Raw genomic sequence first — 20,609 nt, forward strand, 5'->3', positions numbered from 1 at the left:
AAGAAGCCGAAGGGACGAGCGAAGGGACCCTGTAGGTTAGCGCTAGTCGAGCACGAAGAGGCTGAAGTGCTACCGTCAATGACATAACTTGAGGTGACGGATCTCCTTGGCCCCGGTGGTCCGAAAAGGCTTCTTATAGTTGATGAAGCCCAGGCTGCATTTGGCCGTGACTATGTTATGGAAAACTCTGAGGACCAGGGCGTCGGGATGAGGAGCAGAACACGTCCCAACAACAGGTGGGATTCTCTCAAGGTAAGCATCTGCTCAAGGATTTTATGCATGTAACTTTCTAGGCCTTCAGGTGGTTATGACTCATGGTTTTTCTTTGCAATTCAGTGATGTGGAAGAAGGCAGTAGACTTTTGGCTAGCATGGATGCGGTACTCCGGATTTAAAGACCTTGATGATGAATTACGAGATTGGATTATCCATTTATCCGATAAGCAGACAGGATTTATGGCGGAAATTTTGGATTGGCTTGCGGGCACTGGGATTGGGACAGAAAGGCCGAGCTGGCTAAGTGAGTACTTCATCCACAGAATACCATTTTGCCGACTGTCAGAGTATACAGTCGTAAGCTGTCTGTGTCTTGAAAGTAGTGTGAAAGGTTATACAGGTTCTACGACAAAGTTGATAGTCCCTCTCGTGTTTACCGCTCCTTAATAGTGTGCTTACTTGCGAATATTGAGGTATGCATGCATCTTTATCTGTTTGAAATGTCCTTGGTTGCAGGTGGCATATGATTCGCTTTCACAAGAGATGCAAGACGCTGTCCATGAGCTACGTCTGCATGGCCAGCTTATGGAGAACACGCGGGGAATCTCTTCTAGAGTGCACGAATGTGTTTTCTTCAGGCGCATCTACAAGGGTATATTGCCTGTAGCTGAGGTAAATGCTATGGAGTTCCTTGGTTTTAGAGCACTTCTCGTTCAAGGTGTTATGAGAGGGGTCGAGCAAATGAGAAAGATACCACCCCATGCGAGCATTGTCTGAAGAATGAGTTCTACAAGTCTGTGACTTGGATCTGTTTCTATTACGTGACATGAATGTGTTTGCAGGTCAATATGCTCCTTGCTTGAACCTGGCATCTACCAATGTGGGACCTTGTTGGTGTCAGATGCTTTGTTGATTATTATTTGGCATGGTTTTTTGGGACCACAAAACGTTTGCATCTTGAAATTAGATAAAATTAAATGTGTTTTCCTACTTGTTTTAGGCTACTTGTATATTCTAGACTCAGGCAGAACAGCCTTTATTTTCTGAACTTCTCAAAGGCTTATGTTATGATTGATATATCGAATGAGAGGGGATTTGTGAGATAACATGCCAAATGAGTATGGGGCAGAATTAGTTGCTGTTGTATTTCTTCGGACTTTGAAACAACAACAAATTTTCCGAGAACATTCGCTCTTGGAAATATATAATCTCAAAAGAAAACTATCACAAGTTTGCAGTTTTGCTGTTTGGATGTCGATCTAATGTGGGAGCCTTTTGTGACAGATGAATCTGTATCGCAATTTCCGCTTACATCCCACCACTCCACCACTCCAACTTTTGTCAATGAGGGTGTTACACGGCACACCACATGTCGCCCCGGCTCGCGTTGTACGGCTACGATGAAGTGACTCTAACGGTTGTGATCTTTGCGATGAATCGACGGTTGTGCTTTGCTTGTGCCCGTCACGCTCGTCACCGCCCATCTTTTCTTCTCTCATGCCTCTGTTGATCTCGCCGCTCTTTCCTTCCGTACAGCGATCACTCCAATATATTGTTCCTGCTATTAGGGTTTATGGGATGACCGAATGCGGTAGCGCGAGCGCGAGTGCGATCCAGGAGGGATCGCTTCCGAAATTCCGCGTCGCGATCGGTTAGAGCTCCGGCTGGAGGATTTTTCTTGAGAGATTGCAAGGGTTTGCGAGCAGCGCCAATGCCAGTTCCGAGGTATTGACGCTCTTCCTGTGAAATGTCGGGGGTTTCTTCTTCCTCTCCACCTCCAGCGACGATTGAATTGTCCTGTTTTAGGCGATCGGAGCTATATTACGCGTCGGATTCGCCGTCGCCCACTCCCAATGCCGCTGGCAGCGACGACTCCCCTGTTTCCGTGGCAGGGAACTCGCAATTCCTCTCCAGCAGCGACTGTAGCAGCAATGGGGAGTGCTGCTCGTCTGGAATGGCGCCGTGGGAGCTTGACGAGGTGGATCCACTAGGGGCGCGCAGCACCGACAAGGAGATGATTCCAATGACGCAGATATTCATGGTTTGTGGACCCTGGATCGACGAGCCCGCAAAAACATGGAGAGAAAAAAATTAAATTCCTCGCGCTCTCTCTCTCTGTTTTGTAGGATCGGGCCGGCAACGACCATCGTGCTTTCACGCATCGTGGACGCCTGGTGTATACTCGAGCTCCAGCGCAAAAGGTAGAAATCAATCCCGCAATCCAGATCTTTGCTAACTGTTTCCTAGAACCAAACGACAGGCGCTAAATTGTCCGGCGAGATTGAAGAAGAACAAGCAGCTAAACGCGGAAGAGGTGCTCCAGCCGAAGCCGATCGAGCAGAGTGTGAGAGATGAGCCGGATCTATCGATGAAGCTCAACAAGGTGGAACTCCTAAAGCTCCAGAGCCAGGTGGAGGAGCTCAAGCTAAAGGTGCGAGACAAGGAGGGATTGCTCCAATCCATCAAGCAGTCGGCGCAGTCGGACATCAAACTCCTGGAAGAGGCCGAGATCTCGGATCTTCGGAACAAGGTCGACTTCCTCCACACGGAATTGCTAAGGAGGGATTTTCTCGTGCATTCGCTCCAGCACCAACTCTCCGAGAAACACGTAAGTCATAGATTCTCTGTTTTTGTTCTTACCTTCTCTCTCTTATAGGTGGAGATGGGAAACATGAAACTCTTGATCCAGGGGTTGCAGAACGAGTTGGCAAAACGAGAACACAAGCACTCGCAGATGGAAAGCGACATGGATGATCTCCGGTTTGAGGTAGCAGCGCTCAGATATGAGAACCAAATAGCGGGAAGTCCACACTTTGTGCCACAACCGGATCAAATGATGATCATGAGCTGCGAGGTAAGATCGTCAATCAAAGCCTTAGTTCCGAGTGATCGATGCAAGCTTTCATGGATGAACAGAGCATGGAAGAAACGAGAGACAGATACCTTGCGGCTGTCTTGGCAGCGAAAAACAAACCCGCAGAGGAATCAATAGCGCTAGCTGCCGAATTGAGACACCAGTTGCGAGACTTTGTCACGCTGCCACACGTATTTCACGAATGAAAGGCGACGACTTCCTCCTTTGTTTGAGTTGCCCGAGGTAAGCTCGTACTTTGTTAAGATTTTTCTTTCTTTTCTTGACACCACCGAGAATGCTTCGCAGCGTCGGGAAGAACAAAGCAAAGCAAAGCAAAGCAAATCACGGAACCAGTTTTCTAGTTTCGGAAAAGAATCAAAGAATTGTCGACATCTCGATCGCCTCAGTGGCAACTGGAGTAACGCTTCCACCACAAACGTCCCTTTGCAACTGTGCGTGGGTCTGGGTGAGACTGGAGACGTCGTCTTGGAGCGCTTTTAGCTCTTGCAGGGCGCTCCTCGCGTCCTCTTTCGTTACTAACACCAGTCTCTCCATGGGATTGCGCTCGAAATGGGATGACCTGTAAGAAAAATTCCCTGATGTTACTGAAAGCAGTAAAAGAAAAGCTTGAAACGGTGAAAAGAAGCTAAAGTAACCTGGATCGTTCGGACAATCTGTTTAGATCGTTAGCGAAATTTCGGAAGTACTCCTCCTCGTTGCAAATGACGTTGTAGATAACTTCCCAGTTGCGAGCCCAGAAGTAATAAAACACTGCCCCTGCTACAGCGAGCGAGAGAAAGGCCCGACCTCTGGGATTGCAGTAAGTCTTGGCCGCCAAAGTCACCACCGAGAGAAGGAAAAGGAAAAACGACATGATCCCACCGATTCGAATCTGTCTGCTCCACAAAACACGGTCGAGTTGAATGACACGCGCAAGAGATGAAAGTTTAAAGAGCTTACCGGAATTCGTTCCATTGAGACATGATGTTTCGGAGCTGGAAAGCAAACCAGAAAAAGATCAGCGAGTATAGAGGAAGCATACAGATGGTGACAATGGCAAACGCCTTCTTGTGGACAACGCAGTCTTGCAAGTCAGCACAGTACCTGCGATTAAACAAGCGGCGCCAAGCAAGTATTAGAAAAGTATGAAATAGAAAAAAAAGAAAAAGAAAAAGAAAAAGAAAAAAAACGAAAAAAAAAGGAGACTTACTTGACAGCACCCATAGCGGACGCCAAACTCGAGATGACGATCGTAGGGGAGAGCAGAACGACGAGAGGAAGGACAGTGAGCTTGAGATGGTCTTGCCTGAGCACACGCATTTTCCTGATGGTCACCAAATAGAGCTGCCCCATTCGGACGGTGAGGCAATTAAGCCAGAGAGCAAACCCAAAGCAAGCCTGGAGCCAAAACGTCCACAGCGAGCAGATGTTGAATGGTATCTTGTTCACCCGCGGGAAGTGCTTCATAACGATGACAGTGGCTAGCACCCAAATCAATCCCCCGACCGAGCTCAGCGAAGTTAGCCACACACCCCTGGCATGTATCGGCTTGTAGTCCCTGCGCCTAATCAGTATCGTGTTCCCAGCTATGTGTATCACACAGCCTACCGCTATGACGCTCACCACTACATAATCCCACGCGGTGGGCTCTTGCCCATCGCTGTGGCATCCTCCTCCTTTCTCCATCTTCTCCCCTCCGCTATCATGCTACTCTACCGCTACTCTACACCTGTGATGTCTTCCCTGTGAATCCTGAGAACTTTGCAGCCGCTCTGACTTACAGGGCGAAATCTTCTGTGCTCTGACTTGTTCGTCGACCTCCCAGCTCCCAGCTCCCAGCTGCAAAAGCTCCAAGCTCTCCTGCAGAGAAAACAGCGCGGCTTAGGGCGGTGAAAGAGCATTTTGCTTACGAGTCTTGACCGTGCCTGGGACTGTTCAAACGTTGACTCGATGAACTTGTGGCGAGCGCGTTTTTCACTACGCTGCTTCAAACTGGGTCGGGCACTGTCGGGCTCGGGCGACGACTTTTTGTATCAACTTTCTGTTTGTCCACGTTCGCCACGAACAGCACCTTCCCCTCCCGTCTGACAATTTTCCATCCGTGCGAGTGCAACTGTTAGGAACAATCTGCTTGGAAGTTGCATCCTGCCTTACCGTATGCCGACGAGCGAGAATTCAAAAGTAGAAAGCTTACTTGGCTCCTTGTGGATCGAAATGCTTCCTCAAGTATGTGTCGTGTACCTTTTGGTCGTATATCGCAGCTTCGTTCTTGGATAACTTCAAGGTGGTGTACGAGACGCGATCCGGGAAGCATCCGTTGTCCACCATCATCTGGAAAATCCCTCGAGCCTCCTCCTCCCGCTGCTCCCTGCAGAAGGACTTGATGATGGAATTGTAGGTGATGACGTTTGGCTTGAAGTCGGCTTGAATCATCTGGTGGAGCAACTTCACGGCGGTGTCGGGCTGTTGCGCCTTGCAGAAGGCTCCGATCAGAGTGTTGTAAGTAACGTTGCTGGGAATGGATCCCCTCTGGTACATCGACTTAAAGAGCTGGTGAGCCTCATGCAAGTCCCCGGCCTTGCAAAACTTGTGAATCACAACGTTCATGGTTTTGGTGTCGAGGATGTAGCCACTTCCCAGCATCCGGCCCAGGAGCTCGAGGCTGTCATAGGTTCTCCCGGCATTTGCAAACGCGACAACCAGGATTTTGTAGCTCACGTCGTCGGTCTTGCATCCCTGGCTATACATCGATAGCAGCACCTGGTAAGCCTCGTCTAGCCTGCTGTTCTTGCACAGCATCAGCAGCACTGTCCGGTAGTTCACCTGGTTCGGCCGAGTTCCTTCCTGGATCATCTTCTCCAGGAGACTTAAAGCCTCGGTCGTTCTGTCACCCTCGGCGGTGGAAAGTGCGGTGAAGAGGCTGTTGTAAGTGACGACGTTCCTCTTCTCCAGCGCGTTGAGCAGCCTGTAAGCCTCGTCGATGCTATTGTTCTTGCAGAAGATATCCAAGATCATCGTGTAAGTTATGACATCCGCCCGGCACCCCCGCTGAGACATCTCCTTGAGCAGCATCAAGACCTCGTCCAGCCTCTCCAGCTTGCGAAACCCATCGATGAGCGCATTGTAAGTTACCACGTTTGGAGAGCACCCCTTCTTCACCATCTCCGTCACCAGCCCATACGCTTCATGAGGCTGGCCCGACTTGCAAAGAGCGTCCACGAGAGTGCTGTAAGTGTAGACGTTTGGAGCACAGTCCTCTCCAATCCTTCTAAAGTGTAGCAAAGCTTGCGAGACTTTCCCTGCGGTGCACAGGCCCCGGATGATGGTCGTGTGGATCACCACGTTGGGACGAACTCCATTGCTTTTCATCTCGTCCAGCAACTCTAGAGCTTGCTGGAACTCTCCGGCCTTGCAAAATCCTTGCATGAGGATGCCATAGCTGACCTCGTTCACTGCGTAGCTCCCCAGCAGCCTGTGCCTGTAAAACTCATACCCATCGCGATGCCTCTTAGAATCCACGAAGATCTGGAGCATACCATTGCAAGCGTAGATGCTGTGGTGGTAGGACGGCAGCGATTCTGCCCAGTTGAAGAACACCACCGCCAAGTCGGGATTATCGATCCTCTCCAGCACTCTCCACGCAATCTCCCGAGACAGGCAGCGGATGTGAAGCGCGAGGCTGGATTTCGCGTTCTCGGGGCAGGGCGCGCTGCCGAGAATGCTGAGAATCACCCTCGCCGCGATGAGCGCCTCGATCTGGCGGCTGTTCCGGCCGGGCGAGGACGCGGCGATGGCAGCACTGGCGGCATTGGCACGGGATTCTTGCTCCGCCGAGGGCATGACGCTGCGATGATCCGCTTCCTTGTGCTGCCAGAGCCAGAATCTCGACAAGAAGCTGGGCGCTGGCGGCATGCCGGGGAAATTGTAATGGTACCTGGAAGAGGAAGGCGCTCCATAGATCGCAGAAGAACACAATGCCATAGCTAGGGTTTTAGAGCGCGAATTTGAAAACTCTCCAGATTCCAATCCATAGGCAATTCGATTCCATTAATTCGATCCAACTCGCGCAACTGTGATTGTTCTTGTGAAATTCGATCACAGTGGAGTGGTCGATCGAAGAAAAGAAGTGCTTTCTACGTGGCTGGCACTTGTCCAAGAATCGATCAACACGCACGGATCATATAAATTCGACCATGGAGTAGAAATTTATTAGGGTTTTGGACAAAATGATAGCTCGGCCCACGAATCCAATGGTTTCCTCTTTGCTCAATGAGATGTACCACGTAACTACAGCGTACGCGTACTGGAAGGCTGGCAAGCACCTCGATCGCGCAGTGTAATCCAATTTCGATCCTTTTCTCTCGCTGATTCGGTTCGTTTCTTCTTCCAGCTTTGATCTGTGCCACTGCAAGCCTCCATTCGGGGGCGAATTCACAGTCTTCGCGGGGCTGGAGGAATGCCTTCGTTTCGTTGCGAATTTCGGGTTTGAGGACTGTGGGATCGATTACTTGCGGAGTGTCATGCCTTCTTATGTGGAGGTAGTCTAAGTTTTCTCGATCGCATAGAGATCTCTCTAGTGAATTTTCCAGGACGAGTTCTTCGGGAGCTTGAAAGCGCTCGACTGCTCGCAAGTGATCATCCATGCGATTCCAGAGGGAACAGTGGTTTTTCCGCGGGTTCCATTGATACGAATCGAAGGGCCTCTTTGGGTAAACGAAAAAGGCCTCATTTTTCTTCGTAGTGATCTTGGTCTTGCAGGTGGTGCAATTGCTCGAGACAACTTTCTTGGCACTTGTGAATTACGCATCTCTCGTCGCTACAAATGCCGCAAGATACAGACTCGTTGCTGGAAGCTCCAAAGTTTTGCTTGAATTTGGCCTTCGTCGAGCCCAAGTAGCTAAAGTTTTCCAGAGTTTTCACAGAGAACTCGATCTAAACTTTTTGTTTCTTCTAAATTCCAGGGCCCAGATGGTAGCATCAGTGCATCAAAATACTGCTACTTAGGTGGCTTTGACTTCACAAGGTGGTCCAGCTTTCACGAATTTTCTTCTAGAAATTCTGTCTCTTTGCAGTAATCTCGAGGCTGGACGGCTTTTTGGCATACCAGTGGGTGGAACACATTCGCATGCTTTCGTGAGCTCATTCATGGTAAAAATCTCATTCACGTTTTTTTTTCTTTTTCTGTTTCCATGGTTTTGATTTTAATAACAGGGCCTTGATGAGATTGCGTTGTCTCGCACTTCTGAAAATACAAAATTTTGCAAAGACTTTGGCGCAAGGATACAGCATTGGCTTAGCAAACTCAAGGCAAAGTTTTATTCTTTTTTCTCTGTTTATTTGTTATATTTTTGTCTTCATTTTTGTTTTTTTGTTTTTTTTTTTTTTCAGGCCGTGGAATCTCTTCATGTAAAAGAGACCAACGAGAGCGAACTCGCGGCATTTGGATCGTATGCCTTGGCATTTCCGGAGGGATTTCTTGCGCTCGTCGATACATACGACGTAAATGCATACATCTTATGATGGTTTTGACTTTGCTTTTCAGGTGATGAAAAGTGGTGTTCCAAACTTTTGTGCAGTTGCATTGGCACTCCATAGCCTGGGGTAAGCTTTTCATTGCTAAACTCTGAAAATTATCATTCCTCCAAAGCTAATTCGTACATGCTTAACATAAACTTTGGTATTAATCTCAGATACAAGGCCCGTGGCATACGCTTGGATTCTGGAGACCTGTCGTACCTCTCAAAGCAAGCCAGGGCTTTCTTTCGCAGCGTCGAGGAAGAACTCAACATCTCAGGCTTTGGAAACACAACGATAATCGCGAGCAATGATATAAACGAGGACACCATCGACGCTTTGACAAAGCAGGCAAGCAGCAGCGATTCAAAGATCACAAAATACCTCGATTGATTTGATTCCTCAAAATTTGCGTCCAGGCTGACGAGATCAATGGGTTTGGGATTGGAACTCAGCTGGTGACGTGCTACAAGCAGCCAGCGCTGGGTTGCATTTACAAGCTCGTGGAAGTAAATGGCCACTCCCGGATCAAAATCTCCGAGGACGTGGCCAAAGTCACCATTCCTTGCAAGAAACAGTGCTACAGGCTTTACGGCGAACAAGGCTTTGCTTTGGTAGATTTGATGCAAAAGGACGAGGAGCCGGCTCCTCAAGTAAGTTGTTTTCTCCCAAATCGGAGAGATTCTAACAAGGAGAGTGATCTCTCCTCTCTCAGGCTGACGAACCAGTTCTTTGCCGGCATCCATTCAATCTCAACAAAGTTTACGTGGTTCCAAAACGAGTGGAGCCTCTGCTCCAGTGCTACTGGAAGGGATCACTAGGCAAGTTGGAAAAAATCCATCGTTTTCCTTACGTTTTTCTTCAAATTTACAGAAAAAGAATTGCCATCGCTCAAAGAAACGCGAGAGTACTGTCGCCAGCAGCTGGCTGCAATGCGTCCGGATCATATGCGAATTCGTAGTCCAACATCTTACAAGGTTTGAGAAGAACTCTTTCTCTCTCTGAGCTCTAAATATTTATCACGAACAGGTGAGTGTGAGCGCCCAGCTCTACGATGACTTCCACACAGCCTTGTTCAACGAAGGTCCTGTCAAAGAGCTAAGATAGCAATGCTATCAAAGGTCTCTTGGTTAATTTTTTTTTTCGCGAAAAACCTTGTGTACCATTTTTTTTTTCCGATATAACATGAAAGCTACCGGCCATTGCTTAGTACTTTTCCTAGGGTAGATGGATCCGAGATGGAGGAGGAGGAAGAAGAGTGTTGTTGGATCCAAGTTTGGGTTTCGTGGTTTTTTCTATCTTCTGCTAGGCCTGGGATTGATGGCGCTACTACCGATCTTCTTCTACAGCCGCTTGAATCAAGTAAGGAAGTTTGTGACAAAATGTAGATCATCAAAACTTTGTTTCGTTTTGCTATAGGAAGGATCGAAAGAATGCGAATGGATAGAGAAGCCTCCGCTAGTTTGTGCTCACGGTGGTGACACCTCAAGAGCTCCTCCCAACACTGTAAGAATTTCTTTTCTCACTTCATCTGGATCTATTGTTCCATTTCTTCTTTTCATCTATGACTTTATTTTCTTACAGCTTATAGCTTACAAGCTTGCTCTAGATGCTGGAGTCGATTGCATGGAGATTGACGCATCGCAGACCAAAGATGGAGTTTTGGTGGCCTTGCACGACAGGTAAGCTTTCATCTTATGCTTTGCAACTTAAATAAAAAACCATTTTTTCTTTTGTTTTGGTTTCATTTTCAGAGAGCTGAACGACATGGCTAACACTTCTGGCCTTCGTGTTGGTGATCTCACCTTTGAACAGGTGCAAATATTGTTTCTTCGATTGGAAAGCTTTGTTCTTAAACTATTTCTAGTTCCAGATTCAAGAGCTCAATGCTGCTCGTGGCTTTCCTGACGAGTTTCAAGGCCAAAAAGTCCCAAGCCTCGATAACGCGTTAAGAGTGAGTAATTCTCTTGTTCACTTTTGTTTTCTAGCCTCACCTTCGTGCAGTATGTTTCCAGATTCCTCAAACATGTCGTAGTCGATGTCAAAGTTGGGCCGTCGCTGCGTGCAAAAGATCTTGCAGCTGAAATCAAGTCCACGGTATTACAAGTTTCAATTTAAGCTGGTGCTTTTCTTATAAAAACATCTCTAAACAGGTGGATAGAACTCACTGCAGGAATTGCATCGTCTGGTCAAAGGTAGACGACGTCGTTCGTTCCTACAAACGTGAATCACAAGCATTGGTGAGACTAAACTCCATAAGAAGAAAAAAACTTGGAAATCACTCTGCTTGTTATTGTTTCAGGCAGGCTACATTGTCATGGACACCCAAAAGATGAGAAAACCTCTGAGGATAAGCTCCGCCACCGTGGTTGGAGTTTTCCATGGGCTCATGGACAAAAGATTGGTTTCTACAATTCACAAGTGCATATAGTCTCTCTTGAAAGTTACCATTTTCTGAAGTTTCCATTTTCGCAGGGCCGACAAAGTGGTCTATGCCTGGACTGTGAACGAAGAAAACGATATGGTAAAAATGCTTCATCATGGTGTGGATTGTATCATCACCAGCCAACCGCGTTTACTCCAACAAGTCATGGAGCGAGAAAGATCAAGCTGCCAATTCATCTAAGATCAATCACTTGTTTACTTCGATTTTTTTTCATGGCCAAAGAAAGAAGAGAACGAAAGAATGTATCGAAAACCAAAACGATTCGTTTGTACTTCTTAGCTATTGTACAGATGGTCAATCAATCTCTGTGTGTCTGTGTGTCTGCGTGTGTCTGCGAACACAACTAAAAGCTAGATAGCACTGGTTAGAACAAAGTAAGTTTTGCGACTCCACCAACAAACCGAGAGAAGCGAGCGAGAGGAGAGTTTTCTTCACATAGTGATCTCCTCCAAGTCGGATGCCGATGGGTCGACTTGGTTGCTCCCGTCCGCGCCTTCCGGGAGCTCCGTGTCTGTAATCTCTTCGTCGTTGTCAGTGTTGGCTTCCTCGGCATCGCTGCCACCACCTCTCCCAAACTCCGGGTGGTGGTGCTCTCGAGTCACCTTCGTGAGCTCCTCCTCCATGGGGCCTTCCGAGGCCATTTCGTCCATGTCCATGGCACAAGCCTTCACGTTCCTAGAAACGCAAACGCGATGACAATGTGTGTCTCACGAGAAGCTTAGAACTGTACCTTGGCTGGTTTAGATTTAGAGTGTGGTTTTGTGGGATGGTCGATCCCTTTGACGTAGGCGCCATGTATCTATACCACGACCTCAGGGTCTTGGCACTGATGTTTTGGTGACAGAACCACACCTGGGAGAAAAAGAAAGATGTTTTGAGAGCTTAAAGCTTTTATAGAAAGACTTACATTCGAACGAGGCTTGCTGATTGGCGTTAGAAACAATCGCCGCGGCTCGTCCTCGATGGGCTTGGATGGCAAATGCATGTAGTACTTATCCAGGCATTCGACGACGTCCAGTTCGAAGGAACGGACGATTTCTCGGAAAACTTCTTTGTTTTTGAACTTCATTGCCCGGCGTTCGTCGTATCTGTGTCGTGTCAGTGAACGTCACTACGATAAAAACATAGCAGACGACTTACTCCCAGAAAATGTTTCCTTTCTCGTCAGAACTCCGGCGAAACTCAAGGTCGGTGGTGTCATACAGCTCCATGTAGCCAAATATTCGAAATCTGTGAATGAGGTAGTAGCAGAGCCGCCTGGCCAGACCATGAGCATGCGTCGTCTGATTGGCAGGATGATGCAATATGTCCTCTTCAGATGCAGGGCCCCTGTCGTTTACTCTCCTCTTCTTTGCACTACCTCCGTGAATGATGCTGTATTTCATGGCCTCTAAACATGCTAGTCGAGCCTTCTCGAAGATGATATCCTTGCTTGCATCAACAGTAGGCCCGTCGTACTTGCCTTGCAAATAGAGTGATCTGTAGTGAGAGCGCAATATCCGAACAAAAGCCCGAAACATACTCTTCAAACTGCCCAAGAAAACCACGATTGTCTAGGAACAAGAGCAATGAAGCTACCTTTCAGAAGGAAACAAACTCCCGTTGCGTTTCTTCACCATGAGAAAGAATTTGACCAGGCTATCAGCAAACTCGTTCAACGGCATATCTTCTATCTGCTTTTCTGGCAAACCTTGCTCTTTTCGCCATTCCATGTAGTGGCGCCTGCAAAAAAGAAAAAAAGGAAAAAGCGCTCTAAACACCACGCGGAAAGAAGAAAATGAACTAACCTGGCCCATGTCATTACACCAGAGTTTACTTCCTCGGAGTTTTCCACTTTACGTTTGTCGCCCACAAAATTGAGCATTTCCGAGCCCAATGGACTGCATGCAGCAGATTCTAAAGGCCCAGGTGTTAAAAGCGCGTCATCCTTCCTATCAGCCATATGACTCTCACCAATAATCCCTTCCTCTTTCTTGTCGGAAACTGCAGAAGTTTAAGAAGTATATGAGTCCCGGACGATTGCAAACAGTTTAGTTGAGAGCAACCAAGCAAAACTTTCGACATACGACCTGAATGCACACTTGTATACGACTTCTCCTGGTATCTACCTTCTACTTTGGTGGTCCTCCCATAGCGATTAGCTGCCGCAAGCTTCAAAGCCGATGAACGAGTAGAATTGACTCTTCCTTCGCTACAGTTGATAAGTGACCTGGATGGCTTGTTACAAGAAAACTGATGCGGTTAATAACCAGACCAGCCTCCTAGTAAACTGATCCTCCTACCTGAATAAGCGTCGCCAGAGGAGGAGAAACATCAGGCCGCCAGTTTGTAGTTTTACTCGAGATGAAGTGAACGGAAGTTGGCTTGCCCTGTACAACAGCATCTAGTACTTTGGCACATTTTTCCTGTAGGACGCAACACTCACGTAAACCATTGAAATAGTCAGCTAGACACACCTTTTCCTCCTTCAAAGCTCTCTCGAGATGAGAAATCTGACCCTTGGCTGCAAAACAACAAGGATAAGCTATTATTCCACGAGGGGAAGCTATTTTACCATGCATAAGTGAGTCAAACAGCTCCCAGGCGAGAGTTCCCATCGTATCGTTTGCGCAGCGTCCTTGAGAGAGTTCCAAGTCGAGGGCAACCTCTCTGGCTGCCCCGTGCACATTGATCCAAGTCTTTAAGCGCGCACAGGAAGCACCTACACGAGAGAAAAGTACAGAGAGTTACGTAACACGTAAAATTCAATCGCGCACCTTCTCCTCCCACAGCACTAGCTGGTCCTCCCAGCTCGACTTTAACTTTGCTCGATGAAAACCCATCGTGCAAGCCTTGAAGATACGTGGTAAATCCATCCTTGATGCCAATCGACTCTTTCTGTATCCATGAAGATCACGATCGCGATCAAACAAAAAAGAAAAAGGAAAGAAGCTCACCAGATTATTGAGGTACTCGCAAGTGAAGCTCCCGTGCCAAGTGTTGTAGTGAAAATCCGAGGTAAGGACATGCAAGTGCCCGGAATTGGAAGGATGGATGTAGAACAAGAATGGCATCAGTGCCGCATTGCGTGCGTGTGGAGAAGCCGGATCAAGCTGGCCCTGCGCCTTGTTGCAAACTGCCCTAAAGCCGATGAGAGGGCAAGGCTCGCCATCGTTCTCCATGATGTGATCCTCCATGCCGCTCGCAAAATGCTGCTCCAAATCCCTCACATTCTTGTCCTGGATTCCGATTCACGACAAACCTCACTCTGCGCAATGGCGCTGCGAGCAGCGCCGGGCGGACGATTCTTGAGCGAGGCGAGGAGATTGTGATTGCGATTCCCTAGGCGTGCCGCAGCAATCGGTAGCGACGATCCAGAGCGCCTCAGCACCTCCATCGCTTCTTCTTGTGCTCGAGCCCTAGCGCCAAACGAAAAATACCCAGGTCCCTTGTCATCTCGATCCAACGGCTCTCACAACCCTAATTCCGGAATCGGAAGCCATGGCTGCTGGCCATGGCTAGTCCTTTATCTCCTTTGGCTCGCCTTCGCCGATCCCAGCCGTTGGATCATCTTACTCTTCCGGAAGACCGAATCCCAACCATCCACAATATTATGGTTTCTCATGCAATTAGGTTTTCTTGTAAGTTGTTAAAAGGAATATGTAGTTGCACTCTAAACTTACTAGAAAGAAGTATTTACTCATATGCAAAGGTAAGGTAAAATTATATGTCTTTCATATTTTTTGATTTTCAGTCTTTATTTATTTTTGTGTTTATTATTTTTTGTTGTTACTTTACCTAGCTAGGGTAATACATATATATACATATATATATTTACAAACCTTACAAGTTTATTTTTTTATATTCTTTCTTTATTATTGTTTCTAGCTTTCAACCACATAGAACCCAAATTAATATCCTTTAATTATTTTTGTGACGTAATACATTCAAAAATATATATATATTTAATTATGGAAAAAGTAAATATTAAAATTATCCCTTATTAATAATATTTAAAATAAAAAATATTTAATTTATTGCAGATTTTAAAAAATAGTTTAACTCAATAAATCGAGTACTTAATATTTTAATGAATATCATATACTCAATAAAATTAATTTATATAAGTTATTTATAACTAAGGGTATTTATTGCAAAATAATTAAATATAGATTCTATTAAAGTTAGAAATTAGCAAAATAATTAAAAGATATGAACCTTAGTTACATGGTTATATATAACTTTAAATTGTAATATAGTTCTTTGCATTATCATGCAATTTTTCTTAATAAACTATTAAATATTAATATTTAATTTATTATAGATTTTAAAAGTAGTTTAAATCTATAAATTATTTTAATAATTTTATAAATACCATATGTATTTATTTAGTATAATTAGTTTATATAAGTTTTTGAACAATTAGTCTTTAGTGTACTTGTAAACTTATTTTCTTAATAATATTAATAAACTACAATACTAAAAATAATAGATAAACTTATAAATCATAATAAAAATTTATAATATTAAACTTACATCGCACAAATTAAAATAGTCATATATTTTATATTTATTATACACTTTCTAAACAATATACTAAGCTTAAAATAATTTCAGGCTAAATCTATATTCAGTTACTGAATACTAAATATTTTTTATTAATAAAATAAAATAATTATCATTAATATACATAGTAGAGTTTGTAAATACATATATGTATACACATATATTATTTTGCCTAGGTAATATATTAATTATAGTACTAAAGTATATGGACTATCTATTTGAGATTGAATCTAATCAATCTATTCTTATATATATCTAAACCCTAATTAATATACTTATTCTTGGTGAAAGTGAGGGACACTACAATTTGTCCTTGAAGAGCAAAGTATTTTAGCAATGCTTTGCTCAAGTGTTTGGGATTCTTGTTTTTATTCTTGTTTCTTCATTCTTTTTAAATTTAAATTGTTATTAACTATTTGTAAGATCTAGAATTTTAGATATTACTGTGTTTAAATCTATTCTTTCTTCTGATCTTCATTGCATTCTCTTCTCCCACCATGTTACACCATTATTGATTAAGGAATGTCACTTAAGGCTGCTAATATTGCTTCATTAGATCGAACTTTTAGTGTTGTAAAGTGTGATAATGTTAGTGTTGCACCCATTCTTGGTGTGTTATCATCTCTAACTTTTGTGGAATGTGATTACACAATTTGTTCTGTTCTTGGTGTTCTGCCATCTCTTGTTAATATGGAGTATAATTGTGACATTAGGCGAGTTACGGATGATGTAGTTTAGTTTTTGGAGAATGTTCTAGGATCAAATTTATGGAAAGGCAATGTGTATGAGCTTAAGTGGATTTTATATTGTTTTAACAAGCTTAATTATTATGAAGATAGCTTTGGAGATGAAGTGGAAATTTCATAAAGTAAGTGTCAATCCTTCAATCTACTATTTGATCATTTCTTTTTACCTTCTACTCTTTTTTAACCTTTTTTTATTTTTCAACTTAAGCCACCTTATCATGTTTTTAGTATATTTTTCTCATTTGTAGTGTTTTCTTTTCCTAACACATCGATCATTTGTGACTCTCATAATTCTTATTTTCAATCTAGTGTTGAGGTGAGTGTTTTATATCTTCTTCATACTAATCTAAATGTTATATATATGCATAAAGTTGAGAATCTTGCTTTTGTTTCATTAGTAGAGTCTTTGATTAGTTCTAGCATTAAGTATTCCCTGTTCCAAAAGTTAAATCACTTTGGCTAAAGTTTTAATTTGAGTGCATATCCCTAATTGTGAGTACTATTGATAACCTTTGTTTTATTGTTGTTATTGAGGAGTTTATGTGTTCTTTTGAGAGTGTAAACATTTCTATGAATTTTCTTGTTTCAAGTGTTGAGTTATGTGTTGAAGAGGTTGAACAGTATGAATATTTTTTTAATATTATAGTGGCCGAAGTATTTTATGATAGAAAGTCTCTTATTTTCTAAACTTTGAGCACATATGTTTCTTTTGATTTTCCTATTTCTGAATTGCTAATTATTTTAAATTCTTTTTCTAATGCTTCTTTATCCACTTTTTCTTATTCTACAATGGTTTTTTTCTCAATTCTTTTTGTTTTCTTCTTTTTGCCCCGACATTTCAAACATTCTTTTCTTTGGAAGAGGGGGTAGAAGGGATAGATGGGAGTCCGGCCCTAATGATAAAATAAGGACAATTAAATATAATAGTGGAGTAAAGATGAACAACATAGATTGTGGAGTGAGGATAAACATAACAAGTTTAAACATAACATTTAGCCTTGATATAGTGAAGTCAAATAAATGTGATAGTGGAATGAGATTATAAGCAACTAAAGGGAACGACTCGAGAGGCGATCCACAAAGGTTCAAATATAGAGGGAAAGGGCCTATGAACAAGAGTGCACCCTTTTTTTTAATCGGTTAAGAGTCTTGGGATATTTGGAGTTAAACGTCTTTGGAGTCCGAGATGGACCTGAGATGGAATCCGAGATGGAGTCCGAGATGGACCCGAGATGGAGTCCGAGATGGACCCGAGATGGAATCTGAGATGGAGTTCGAGAAGGACCCGAGTCCGAGGTCGAGACCGAGACCGGGACCGAGACTGAGACCGAGACCGGGACCGAGCCTGAGCCCGAGCCCGAGTTCGAGTCCGAGTCCGAGTCCGAGTCCGAGTCCGAGTTCGAGTCCGAGTCTGAGTCCGAGTTCAAGTTTGAGAGGGTGAAAGCCCAAAGCGTTCATCTCCCAGACCTTGGGGGGTTTGGTGAGCTCCAAAAGTATAGTAGGGGGAGGACTGCAGTGGAGCTAGTTTGGCCAGGAAAGGCTAGTTTGGCCCAGGAAGGCCAGACCCAGTGTTGGGTGATGAATTGACCACTGGGAAGTCCAAGATTAGAGTGAATACGGACCGACAAGCGGGGTAGCTTAGTGAAGTGTTCAAGAGCTGGCTCTAGTTCCCCTGGGAGATCGACTGGCCGATGCTCCCAGTCCAAGTGTGGGTGGCACTACCTACTTGGATACCTGGTGTGGCTCAACGGAACCTTGCTCTACACCCATGGCTAGAGCACCTAAAGGCAGAAGGCGGGGAGGTACCCACGAGGCTTGCGTAAGGCCACAGTGTTCTGAAATGTTGTCCCAAAAGCCCAGACTGTGGAAAGGAAGAGGAGTAGTCCTCTGGTGTAGTGACCAAGGATACAGTCGTGCGGTGAGGAAGTCCCAGAGGACCATGGGACTTAGGGGTTGGGCCTGTGGGCCCTGATCCAGTGGCAGTGTTGGCAAACAGGGCCAAGGACAGAAAGGGACTTGGTGGGGACCAGAAAGGAGATATTGGGGAAGGCTATTCCCCATGTCTGCGGGCATCCTAAGGATGCTAAAGAGTGGATCTGGGATGACCACTCATGGACGGATAGCCTAATCTTGGAAAGACGGGATTGCAATGTAGGTGGTGTTGGACCACCGATGTGACCAAAGTGATTGGGCATGGCCTAGCGTAACAGGCTAGTATGTTGGTGGTGCCTTGGGGTGTCAGTCATGGGACTGGACACGTGGAGCACTGGGACCAAGTGCAAAGGTTGAGTGGCATGGATGCCATTCTCGGGGCTAGCAAGCCCCAAATCCTGAGTGGGACTTATGGAGGTTGTGAATGAGACTCCTCCAAGTGGTCGAAGGTGTGGTTAAGTGACTAAAGTAGAATGGAAAAATTTAGTCGCTTACAACATGCATGTGCATGAGATGAGGCGGACCTGGTTATGCGTGTGGGCAATCTCGAGGTTGAGTTGCAGTTGTTGCAGGTGGTGCCGAGTCAGGCTTTTGACCTCATTCTTGGTATGGATTGGTTGCAGCGCAATTATGCCAAGTGTGATTTTGAGGCTTCTCCCCCTTGTCTCATACTTCCTTATGTTTCATCCATTCCTCTCACTTCCGTACCTCTTCATCCCTTTACTTTTACCTTTGCTTCCATTACTTTTGTCCCCCCACTATTTCCTCTTGTGTTTCCATCTTATTCTGCTCTTCCCTTTTCCGATCCCTTCAATGTTCTTTGTGTTGTAGTTGTTGACCGGCTCATGAAGAAGTATTCTGATCTCTTTGAATTTGACCTATCGTTTGGGGCCAAGATTGCCACACGTCATCCCATTCCAACCGGGGATGCTTATCCAATCAAGGTTCTTGTTCGTCGTTGGTCACCCAAGGAGATTAAGATTTTACGTGCAAACGTCAAGAAGATGTTGGAGAAGGGTGTTATTCAGAAGTCACGGAGTCCTTAGGCATGTGAATCTCATCTTGTGACGAAGCCTGATGGGAGTATTCGTTTCAGCATCGACTATCGTTTGTTAAATGAAATGACAATCCCGGATATGTACCCTCTTCCTCACACTGCTGATCTCTTGGATCGTCTAGGGCGAAGTCGTTGGTTCACCAAGCTAGATCTTGCTTCTGGGTACTGGCAAATACCAATGGCTGACAAAGATATTCTTAAAACTACTTTTCGTACATCGTTTGGTTTGTACGAGTTCTTGGTGATGTCGTTTGGTTTGAACAATGCTCTAGCAACTTTCCAATGGATGATGGACGAGGTTCTTTGTGATATGCCAGAGGTGGCTGCTGACTTCATTCATAATGTCTTGATTCATTCGGAGGGGACGTGGGCGGAGCACATTCATGATGTGTGTAAAGTGTTGGATCGGTTACAGGATGTTAGTTTAAAGCTGAAGCGGTCAAAGTGCATGTTTGGGTTCAAGGACACAACTTATTTTGGGTACCGTATTTCTCGTGAGGGTTTGCAAGTTGATCCTGATAAACTTATAGCCGTTCTAAAGTTCCCTACTCCGAAGTGTGTGAATGATGTGCAGCGCTTCTTGGGCAAGGTGCAGTATCTCGGTCGTTTTGTGGATCATCTTTCTGATTGCATTGCACCGTTGCGAGTGTTGCTGAAGTCATCAACGTCATCTTTCATCTAGTCTTCAGATTGTGAGCGGGCGTTTGTAGATCTCAAGGAGTTGTTGACGACTCCTCCGGTTTTGACATATCCTGACTACACTCGACCTTTTATTTTGCGTGTTGATGCTTCTGATATTGGTCTTGGAGGTGTGTTAATGCAAGAGAGCTCGAGTGTACCTGGTCAGCGTCATCCCATTGCATATATAAGCCGTATGTTACAACCAGCAGAGGTGAACTACTTAACGACAGAGAAGGAGTGTTTAGCGGCAATTTGGGGTTTCAAGAAACTTCATGCATATCTATATAGTTCTCGGACATTACTTGAAAGTGACCATGTTGCCGTTATTTCATTATTAAAGCGGAAGAACCTGGTTGGTCGTACTGCTCGGTGGGCTTGAAAGCTTCAGATATATAATTTTGATGTTGTTCATCTCCCAGGGAGTTCTATGGTTGATGCTGATGCCCTTTCTCGAGCTCCTGTTCCTTCTCCACTCTCTTCTCATGTTTCTAATGAGCCTGTTGTTCTAGCATCTGTGGATTTTCTAGACGAGGATTCTGTGCCGACGGCGGTTGCTGTACTTGACGTTTAGTGTCCACAAGGTGCAGAGCAACATCTACCTTCTCTTGATGAGGTTTGC

The 20,609-nt window shown here is 45.0% G+C and overlaps 6 protein-coding genes across 10 annotated transcripts; 3 read left to right on the forward strand and 3 right to left on the reverse strand.

The window, feature by feature from the left end:
- The first annotated feature begins 1,804 nt into the window (after positions 1 to 1,804).
- On the forward strand, positions 1,805 to 3,303 carry LOC9653484. Its single transcript, XM_024659568.1, has 6 exons — positions 1,805 to 1,940; positions 2,022 to 2,256; positions 2,342 to 2,416; positions 2,476 to 2,823; positions 2,872 to 3,069; positions 3,132 to 3,303. Exons 1-6 carry the CDS (start codon positions 1,927 to 1,929, stop codon positions 3,273 to 3,275), a joined length of 1,014 nt encoding a protein of 337 aa, XP_024515336.1. The 5' UTR covers positions 1,805 to 1,926; the 3' UTR covers positions 3,276 to 3,303.
- A 100-nt stretch (positions 3,304 to 3,403) lies between these two features.
- LOC9653485 lies at positions 3,404 to 4,969 on the reverse strand. The gene is made up of 4 exons (XM_024659567.1): positions 4,280 to 4,969; positions 4,030 to 4,173; positions 3,726 to 3,965; positions 3,404 to 3,649 (listed from the first exon to the last, which is right to left on the reverse strand). The coding sequence occupies exons 1-4, from the start codon at positions 4,753 to 4,755 to the stop codon at positions 3,445 to 3,447; spliced, it is 1,065 nt and encodes a 354-aa protein (XP_024515335.1). The 5' UTR covers positions 4,756 to 4,969; the 3' UTR covers positions 3,404 to 3,444.
- On the reverse strand, positions 4,629 to 7,250 carry LOC112340412 (pentatricopeptide repeat-containing protein At1g09900-like). 2 transcript variants are annotated; one of them, XM_024659563.1, is made up of 3 exons: positions 5,224 to 7,221; positions 4,995 to 5,153; positions 4,629 to 4,929 (listed from the first exon to the last, which is right to left on the reverse strand). In XM_024659563.1, exon 1 carries the CDS (start codon positions 7,048 to 7,050, stop codon positions 5,260 to 5,262), a length of 1,791 nt encoding a protein of 596 aa, XP_024515331.1. In that variant the 5' UTR covers positions 7,051 to 7,221; the 3' UTR covers positions 4,629 to 4,929; positions 4,995 to 5,153; positions 5,224 to 5,259. The 2 variants fall into 2 exon arrangements, with proteins under 2 accessions (XP_024515331.1, XP_024515332.1); XM_024659564.1 differs by having other exon boundaries at positions 4,854 to 4,929; positions 4,980 to 7,250.
- Positions 7,251 to 7,264: 14 nt separating this feature from the next.
- Positions 7,265 to 9,778, forward strand: LOC9653807 (nicotinate phosphoribosyltransferase 2). The gene is made up of 14 exons (XM_024659566.1): positions 7,265 to 7,405; positions 7,460 to 7,607; positions 7,659 to 7,778; positions 7,828 to 7,962; positions 8,031 to 8,092; positions 8,142 to 8,217; positions 8,281 to 8,376; positions 8,458 to 8,568; positions 8,612 to 8,670; positions 8,760 to 8,934; positions 9,003 to 9,236; positions 9,299 to 9,404; positions 9,457 to 9,560; positions 9,613 to 9,778. Exons 1-14 carry the CDS (start codon positions 7,296 to 7,298, stop codon positions 9,688 to 9,690), a joined length of 1,614 nt encoding a protein of 537 aa, XP_024515334.1. The 5' UTR covers positions 7,265 to 7,295; the 3' UTR covers positions 9,691 to 9,778.
- A 32-nt stretch (positions 9,779 to 9,810) lies between these two features.
- Positions 9,811 to 11,318, forward strand: LOC112340695 (glycerophosphodiester phosphodiesterase GDPD4-like). Its single transcript, XM_024659530.1, has 9 exons — positions 9,811 to 9,945; positions 10,003 to 10,089; positions 10,168 to 10,265; positions 10,338 to 10,398; positions 10,457 to 10,537; positions 10,588 to 10,680; positions 10,737 to 10,823; positions 10,886 to 11,004; positions 11,059 to 11,318. The coding sequence occupies exons 1-9, from the start codon at positions 9,811 to 9,813 to the stop codon at positions 11,207 to 11,209; spliced, it is 912 nt and encodes a 303-aa protein (XP_024515298.1). The 3' UTR covers positions 11,210 to 11,318.
- On the reverse strand, positions 11,273 to 14,672 carry LOC9653486. 4 transcript variants are annotated; one of them, XM_024659611.1, is made up of 13 exons: positions 13,966 to 14,672; positions 13,786 to 13,906; positions 13,584 to 13,730; positions 13,486 to 13,532; positions 13,312 to 13,434; positions 13,099 to 13,246; positions 12,983 to 13,012; positions 12,817 to 12,925; positions 12,608 to 12,751; positions 12,170 to 12,559; positions 11,937 to 12,117; positions 11,760 to 11,881; positions 11,273 to 11,704 (listed from the first exon to the last, which is right to left on the reverse strand). In XM_024659611.1, the coding sequence occupies exons 1-13, from the start codon at positions 14,203 to 14,205 to the stop codon at positions 11,461 to 11,463; spliced, it is 2,046 nt and encodes a 681-aa protein (XP_024515379.1). In that variant the 5' UTR covers positions 14,206 to 14,672; the 3' UTR covers positions 11,273 to 11,460. The 4 variants fall into 4 exon arrangements, with proteins under 4 accessions (XP_024515379.1, XP_024515380.1, XP_024515377.1 ...); XM_024659612.1 differs by having other exon boundaries at positions 13,138 to 13,246; positions 13,966 to 14,671; XM_024659609.1 differs by having other exon boundaries at positions 12,817 to 13,012.
- Between the last annotated feature and the right edge of the window lie 5,937 nt (positions 14,673 to 20,609).

Source organism: Selaginella moellendorffii, unplaced genomic scaffold (genome assembly GCF_000143415.4).
Source record: "Selaginella moellendorffii unplaced genomic scaffold, v1.0 SELMOscaffold_69, whole genome shotgun sequence".
Lineage (NCBI taxonomy): Eukaryota > Viridiplantae > Streptophyta > Lycopodiopsida > Selaginellales > Selaginellaceae > Selaginella > Selaginella moellendorffii.

What these genes read in the sequence shown, in the direction of transcription:
- LOC9653484 (XM_024659568.1), top strand. An exon ending in CTCGAGCTCCAGCGCAAAAG is followed by an intron (nt 2,417 to 2,475) that starts GTAGAAATCAAT and finishes ACCAAACGACAG; the next exon opens with GCGCTAAATTGTCCGGCGAG. An exon ending in TGATGATCATGAGCTGCGAG is followed by an intron (nt 3,070 to 3,131) that starts GTAAGATCGTCA and finishes ATGGATGAACAG; the next exon opens with AGCATGGAAGAAACGAGAGA.
- LOC9653485 (XM_024659567.1), bottom strand. Translation starts at nt 4,755, where the DNA reads ATGGAGAAAGGAGGAGGATGCCACAGCGATGGGCAAGAGCCCACCGCG. An exon ending in TCCGCTATGGGTGCTGTCAA is followed by an intron (nt 4,174 to 4,279) that starts GTAAGTCTCCTT and finishes GTTTAATCGCAG; the next exon opens with GTACTGTGCTGACTTGCAAG. An exon ending in AGATTGTCCGAACGATCCAG is followed by an intron (nt 3,650 to 3,725) that starts GTTACTTTAGCT and finishes TTTTTCTTACAG; the next exon opens with GTCATCCCATTTCGAGCGCA.
- LOC112340412 (XM_024659563.1), bottom strand. Translation starts at nt 7,050, where the DNA reads ATGGCATTGTGTTCTTCTGCGATCTATGGAGCGCCTTCCTCTTCCAGG.
- LOC9653807 (XM_024659566.1), top strand. Translation starts at nt 7,296, where the DNA reads ATGATAGCTCGGCCCACGAATCCAATGGTTTCCTCTTTGCTCAATGAG. An exon ending in CTTTCGTGAGCTCATTCATG is followed by an intron (nt 8,218 to 8,280) that starts GTAAAAATCTCA and finishes TTTTAATAACAG; the next exon opens with GGCCTTGATGAGATTGCGTT. An exon ending in TTGGCACTCCATAGCCTGGG is followed by an intron (nt 8,671 to 8,759) that starts GTAAGCTTTTCA and finishes TATTAATCTCAG; the next exon opens with ATACAAGGCCCGTGGCATAC.
- LOC112340695 (XM_024659530.1), top strand. Translation starts at nt 9,811, where the DNA reads ATGGATCCGAGATGGAGGAGGAGGAAGAAGAGTGTTGTTGGATCCAAG. An exon ending in TTGGTGGCCTTGCACGACAG is followed by an intron (nt 10,266 to 10,337) that starts GTAAGCTTTCAT and finishes TTTCATTTTCAG; the next exon opens with AGAGCTGAACGACATGGCTA. An exon ending in GCCTCGATAACGCGTTAAGA is followed by an intron (nt 10,538 to 10,587) that starts GTGAGTAATTCT and finishes ACCTTCGTGCAG; the next exon opens with TATGTTTCCAGATTCCTCAA.
- LOC9653486 (XM_024659609.1), bottom strand. Translation starts at nt 14,205, where the DNA reads ATGGAGGATCACATCATGGAGAACGATGGCGAGCCTTGCCCTCTCATC. An exon ending in GTTTGACTCACTTATGCATG is followed by an intron (nt 13,533 to 13,583) that starts GTAAAATAGCTT and finishes GTTGTTTTGCAG; the next exon opens with CCAAGGGTCAGATTTCTCAT. An exon ending in GTATACAAGTGTGCATTCAG is followed by an intron (nt 13,013 to 13,098) that starts GTCGTATGTCGA and finishes AAACTTCTGCAG; the next exon opens with TTTCCGACAAGAAAGAGGAA.